A 7,077-nucleotide genomic window follows, 5' to 3' on the forward strand; every position below is an offset into this window, starting at 1 on the left:
CACGCAAATGTTCATTTCCTTAAGGAGCAGTTACTGGTTCCTTATTTTGTTCCTTTTAAGGCATCAGGTTTCTGACTGTCCTTAATCCAAATGGACACTTGTTTTAGTGTCTGAAGAATCAGGAACTTAATCTAATCTTTGCAGATGGCTCTGTCTGGAAGAAGCATTTACCAGCCAGCTTGTCCTGAGACTCTGAGTATTCAACTGGTGTTGTCCCTGGGCAGGACTGCCACTTGAGTTCTTGAGCAGAATCATCTGGATCCTAGGTCAGCACATAAGAAGGTCTTGAGCCTGTGTCCATGAGACTAGACATGAAATCTGGATCCACTGTGACAGACCTAATGATTGGACCTATGGGGTAGCCCCGGAGCTTTCATTCACAGGGTGCTGGGTCTGATATCTAACCCAAAACCAGGGTGGGCCTACAGCCTGAGTATATAAAAGTCAATTAGTCAGGCACTGAAGTAAAGCTGAATCCAGACTACAGTAGAATAAGCTTTAAGCCTGAGACCACAGAGGCTAGCTTGGAGCCTATATCTGCAAGGGAGGTCCCAGAGCCTCAGTGGGTGGGCCTACAGCCTGAGTGCAAGTCTACTTGTATGGGTCTGCACTCTGGGTCCACTTGAAATGGAATCACAGAGAAGGGCCTAAAGTTTGGGCCCTACCTGGTTCTTAAGCAAATCAACAGTTTGGTTCTAGAAGAGCCAGCCTGAGGCTAAAGTGTGGGGGTGCTGCCCACAGACCAGAGTTCACAAAGATGTCAGCAGATTCCCCAGGATGTTCCTGGAACCTAGATCCAAGGAGGACAGATAAGCCCTGGAGTCTACTAAGACAGACTTGACTCCTAGGCTTGCTGTAGTGGTTCCTTACGCAAGGAACCACAGGGACCAAGTCAGAAGGTAGAGCTGCAGGGAATGGCCTGGCTCTAGGCAGGCTCTAGGTTAGGGTATCTGGTCTGGCAGTGAAGAGCCCATGAGATTCATTTTATGAGTAGTACATAGGAGTCTGTAGCCAAGCAAGAGTCCTGCTGGGTTTTACTCAGACAGGTCTAGCAGCACTCCTCCCTGAAGAAATGTTTCTTTATACTATGCTGTGCAAGGCTGAGGGAGAGGTGGCACAGATAATGTATAGCTGTCTACCCTCTTCAAAGTATATTCCCTCATTTTTGTGCCATATGTAGGAGCTGTAATCTCTCACCTGGTTTGAATAGCTCTTACAAAAATATTTTGGTCAATGGATAGTTGTTCCAATTGATTCTTCTGCAGTAGGGTAAGTGCTACAAAATCATATTCTACCATCTGGACCTCATGCCAAGGCTTTCTGTTAAAAACCCAACATATTGGGGCTAGCACCATCTTTTCAACTATGACCGGCATCAACAGCATATAAATTCAACTACACTGATGTCAATATCCTATGCACAGGCCACTGTGCAAGGTTCTGGTCCATCTGTCCTGTTGATATTCAAGCTGGAATACCACAATATCTGGCTATAGGGAAAAAGGTCTTTAAATTCCAAGTACAATAAACTTTCTAAACTGAGCTAGCCATTTAGTGCATAAGACTTGCAACATTCTTTGGTCCACTTCTTCACCCATAACCCTGAATAACTTTGGTAAGCGTTTAATATTCACAACTCCCAAAACTGAATCTTTTTTTTTTTAATATAATTGGTACAGGTTCTCACTATGCAGCTCAGACTTGTAGCAATCCTCCTGTTTTCAGCCTCCCAACACTGGGATTAATTATAGGTGTGTACCACCATCCCCCGACTCAGGGGCCAGCTCAGCACGCTCAGGGGCAGGGCTGGTATGGCATTCGGTGCCAGGGATAGAACTCCGGTCCCTGTGCTTGCCTAAGTAGGCACTTAAGTCTTGCAGGCCCTTTGAATCCTCTATTAATAATAGCATTCCAAGAAAGATTTCACAAAGACATTCATAAAAAGTTACAGTCACTCAATTAACAATCAAATATAGACCATTTCATATCCACTATGATAACTACTATCAAAAAATAAAAACGGATGCAAAGATGAAAAAAACTTGAACCCTTCAACACTGTTGATGAGAACATAAAATGGCGTAGAAACTGTGCCAGTCTGACAGTTTCTCAAAAACAGTTTAACATATGATCCAGTGATTCCACTTTTGAGTATATATCTTAAAGGAATCTAAGGTCTGAAAGCATATACCAACAACTGTTAAAAGATAAAAACAACCCAAGTGTCCATTAACAGATAAATGAGTAAGCAAACCACGGCATACAATAAATTATTACAGACTCTAAAAAAAGAAAACAATTCTGCTGTGTGCTACATTACAGATGATCCCTGATGAATGAAGTCAATCATCGAAGAGACAAGTATGTAACTGCAGGTACATAAGGTCCTTAAAAGTAGTCAAAAAAATCATAATCTGAAAGTAGAATGTTGCTTGCCAGGGGCAACAAAAATGGATAGCTATCTTTTAATATGTACAGTTTTCTTACTACTAAGAGTTCTCATGATTATTCATACATCATTAAAATTTACACTTATAATGGTAAAAATGTGCTTTTACCATTATGTGCCTATTTCACAAAATATGTAAAATGTTTATTTTACAATTTTAAAAATTAATACAAAAATTACATGGTCACATGTATTTTAAAAATGCACTATATATTCCTTTGTTGGAGATTCACTATGCACATAAGCATTTAAAAAGAACTGCCTCTTATTTTCAGAGAAGAAAAATCTCAATTTGTCAGCCTTACCCACAAACACATTTAACATCACACATCTATCTTTCCCATTGTGAATTTCAGAAAGGGTCTTTCTGAAGTTCAACTTCTACACCAATATTTTTCAATCACACTATTATTACTCCACAAAAAAAAATTTTCTTTGATAATTACCACCTCTAATATCTTAAACTTCTTCAGGCTTTACAACCAGTAACAGATTGTTAAGGCTGAAGCCTTGGTCACCTAACACTTCAGGTTTTTCATCAAATCTGTTCCTCCACAGCAAAAGTTCTTAAAAATATGTCTGACAGGGTTAATACTCCCTCCTACTGAAGAAAATCTGTATAATTCCCAAGTCACTATGAGACACAAGCCAAAACCTTGCAGCAGGCATGCAAAGGCCTACTGAATCTGTCCAACTATCAAGGCTTACGTTCATTTTCCCAACTTTTGGTCAAGCTGACCTCAAAGTTCTACCCTGCCTACTGTTCCCTGCATCCAGCACACTGCTTCATGATGTGCTCATGTGTGTTCCTCAAAGAATCCCACTCATGCTTCCAGCAGCCTAACTAAACTTCCAACCCAACCCAGCCTAACCTACTCACCCCAATTTTCCTGCCACCTAGAGTAGGTTCCTATTACAAATTGAGTTTTCTGGTACTTCTTTGTGCCCCACTGTTCCCTAAGTACCACTCTATTTCAGTGGCTGAAAATATGTCATTCTGTATTTTTCATTCTGAGCTTCTCCTCTTCATTGTACGCTTCTCCTAAGAATTACTTTTGTATCTACAACATACAAACTGATACTCTACGCACCACAGGCAGAAAGACTGTTAAGCTCAATTCTTTCTCCAGTCTTCCTACTTCCCCACAGCTGGTAAAGGAGCAAAAAGACAAAAAGTTCAGGAATATGTCATTTATCTATTTACTAGTTGCCAACCAATGACTTCTTGCCCAAATTTTAGAAACATTTAATGGGGAATGGCATTTAATAGCAGGTATGTTCTTCTCTCGATATAATTTTAATCATTACCTTCTACCTGGAAATTATTTTCAAATAATGCATTTAAAGCAATCTAGGACACCTGAAAAGATACCACAGCCTCAAGCAAGCCATACTTACATTCGGCTAGCTTCAATGTCGTCAGACTGGGGTTCTCCTGGTGATCTGTAAAATGTAATTGAGGAACAGTCAGAAAAATATTTTATATTCCAAAAAGGAATAGAGACATGTAACATAAGGAAAACATTTGAAAACTAAATCTGAGCACTAATTAAAAGAATTTTAAAAATAAAGATTTCAACGAGAAAAACTCGTCAGCTCAGATTGCCATGCAACACATATATTAAGGGCTAGACTACTAAACTCAGTGTTTTTAAAGGCAATTACAAACACTATATTCATACAGCATCAGAAAATAAGTATAATCCAAAATTATTCACAGTCAGATGTGTGTAATAAAACATGCGACTATGACATTTTCAATAGTCAAATGTTTATTAACCACATCAAACAAAGTGGCATTGATAGTCTCAAATTTTCGATAAAGGGGTGAGCAAACTATAGTATGAGCAGACAAACTGAACCTTGGGCTGGACACCTGTTTCTGTCATTCATTTAGGCCTATCTAAAGCTGTTTTCACAACAAAAAGAAAAGGGCTGAGTACCTGTGCCCACAAAAATCTTAAAAGATTTATTATGTGGTTGTTACTGGTTTGTGTATGGTTGTCCCTCAAAGCCTCATGCAGTCATGGGGGGGGGGGGAGACTTCTAGAGTTTGAGATTAACTCATGATCTACTGGGATTATGGGTCTTAGTACTGCTGGGATTATGGGTGTGAATACTTCCCCCAGCCTGGGGCACATAGCCTAAATGTAATTTAAGAGAGATGAACTTCTCAGCAGCCACTGCTGCTGCTACTCCTCACTTGGCTCCTCTTGCTCTTTGCCACATCCATTAACTGCTGCCCTCTGCCCTGTGTTACTCTGCCTTGGAGCCAGCTGAGTATGGACTGAAACCTCCAGTGACTGTGAGCTGAATAAACCTTTCCTTCCTTCATTTTGGGTGTCGGTATTTGTCCCAGCAACAAGACTAGAGTAACTGAGACAATGATCTTCAAGAAAGTTTACCAACTTGCACTCTAGTTAATTCAAACTAAAATCTAAGCCTGAATGAATCCTTAACATGTGTATCGGATATCCCATTCTGACATATATGTTGGTTTAACACTTGAGTTTCCCTAACAACCACACTGTCAGGTTATACTAAGTGTCAAAAGTATATCATGTGGAATATTAACATTCTGCTCTGGAAAATTGTCAATTAACTTTAGTTTTAAAGTTAGTGTTAGTTTTTCTATCCCTAGCATATTGTTAAAATTAAATGTTATCTTCTGCATTTTTATAAGCAGTACCAGTTTGTATAACAGTTAATTCTGAAAGGAAAAATCAACATAATACTTATTTCAAATACTTTCAAATTTCCAAAATGCATTTAAAAAAAAAATATTTAGGCCAAAAGCTACATTTTCAAAGTGGCACACAGGGATCTGATCACCACCTTTAGACTTCCAACAATTTTTAAGGAAAAGAAACTTAAAATCAGAGTTACTAATATGATGGAAATTTGTTTTCTAATTTCTTAGCTAAAAAAAAAAACTCTTCACAAGACTTTCAAAAGTAAGTTCACTGTAATTCATTCAGTTCCCAAATAAAGGATAAAAATTTTAGAAGAGCTCAGCAGCTTAAATATTTTAGATCTCTGTAATGTATATTTTCAATTCTGCACCAAGCTATGTAAGAACTAAAAAGAGGAGCATGCTTGAGGTGGCAGTGAAACTAACACAAAAATTCCCTCCACCCTCTCATTCAGAGAGCAAGCCTATCTCCTCTGGGACACACCTGGGCTCCACCAGCCTTGTGGGTAAGATCCTCAAGAATGCTTCCAAATTTGTATCGCCTGGACAGAAGGCTAAAAACTGCTGATAACTCCATGTAACAGCTGACTCATTTTTGGAAGCGCAGGCTTCCAACATCAGATATCATACTGAAGGAAGCAGAGCTGGCTTGCAAAGCAAAAAATAAACCTGCTAACTCTACACAAGAGAGGCAGACTACAAGCTTTAAAACAGGCAGCAGAAGTTTCAAAATTAAAGAGAAAGAGAAAAATGTGAGGACATGATGACAGGGAAAAAAACTACTACTGGAAAAAGGGAAGACACAAGGAAGAAGGAAAATCTAAATCAGAGAAGTACACTGTGGAAGCACAGTAAAGCTTTGAGACCCTAAAATGGAACAAGATTCAACAGATCATTGAAAGGCATCTCTGTCTGTTTCCCCAATTTCTGTTGCCTAAGCAAGAGACTGAACATTAGCATCAAAAGGTCACCAAATGTTTGTAAATATGTATTACTATTTAATGCTGACACATACTAATGTGAGATACTGTGTACCAGGTTAAGTCAAACCAAGTAATTAAAACCAGGTGTCTGTAAGAACAATAGAGTAAGAAAGAACTGAATGACTATTACGCTAAAATAAATCTGTCCTGGGTCTCTTAAACATAGCAGATTTCTTTCTACTCAAATTGTAAACTTCCTTAGTCAAGAGAAAAGTAAACATATACACAACTACCAAAAATGTTTCTTATAGTAATAGTGGATGTCTGAATAAATGTCTAGTCATCTTGTTATAGTTTATTTCTATAATATTCTAAACAAGTTAGCAAAAAATATCCTAATGCTAAGATTCAAACTCACCAAATTATGATACAGACATAGCTCTAAGAATAGTTTCTATACTTTGTTTTGACTAAGGAGCTAATTTATTTTCTACTGCCAGTATCTAGGAAATAAGAATCCAGCACATGCTACAAATGTTACCAATTCGGAATATATACCCAAGGGGGGAAAAAAAAACACCTCATTTTAAAAAAATTGCTGACTTAAGCTATCTTAAAGTTTGCCAGGATAAACTGCAAAAGGGTGTTTTAAAACATAAATATAACAAAGTAACATTAACAAATAAAAAAATATACTACTCTCATCTCAATGCTGTCTTGATTTGAAATGACAGAAAATAAATGATCCCAGAAGCCCACTAATTTGAATACTGAAACATGATCTAGCAAATTCAAATGGTGGCTCACTTCCAGTGACATTGGCGCAGCTTCTCTACTGTGAGCCACTTCTTTTAACTCCACTGTAACTATCTAGGAGAGAAGAGTAGTGTTATTAATGTTGTGAAGGTTTGTAGAAAGGTATTTAAACTTCCATCCAATAAAAGGCATACTATAAATTGCGTATTGAGAAATTATCCACATGTTCTTTTTTTTTTAATTTTTTTTTTTATTTA

At 38.0% G+C, this 7,077-nt stretch overlaps 1 protein-coding gene across 10 annotated transcripts in view; it reads right to left on the reverse strand.

Annotated features, from left to right (window-relative positions):
* Positions 1-7,077, reverse strand: part of Ube3a (ubiquitin protein ligase E3A) — a 118,055-nt gene that overhangs the window by 83,971 nt on the left and 27,007 nt on the right. For 9 of the 10 annotated variants that reach the window (XM_023704649.1, XM_023704652.1, XM_023704651.1 and 6 more), the window contains one exon: positions 3,848-3,892. In XM_023704649.1, the coding sequence (XP_023560417.1) occupies positions 3,848-3,892 (45 nt within the window). Of the gene's footprint in view, positions 1-3,847; positions 3,893-6,871; positions 6,896-7,077 lie in introns of those variants that run through there. The other variant, XM_023704653.1, reaches the window with a different exon arrangement.

Source organism: Octodon degus, unplaced genomic scaffold (genome assembly GCF_000260255.1).
Source record: "Octodon degus isolate 3935 unplaced genomic scaffold, OctDeg1.0 scaffold00199, whole genome shotgun sequence".
In the NCBI taxonomy this organism is placed as follows: domain Eukaryota; kingdom Metazoa; phylum Chordata; class Mammalia; order Rodentia; family Octodontidae; genus Octodon; species Octodon degus.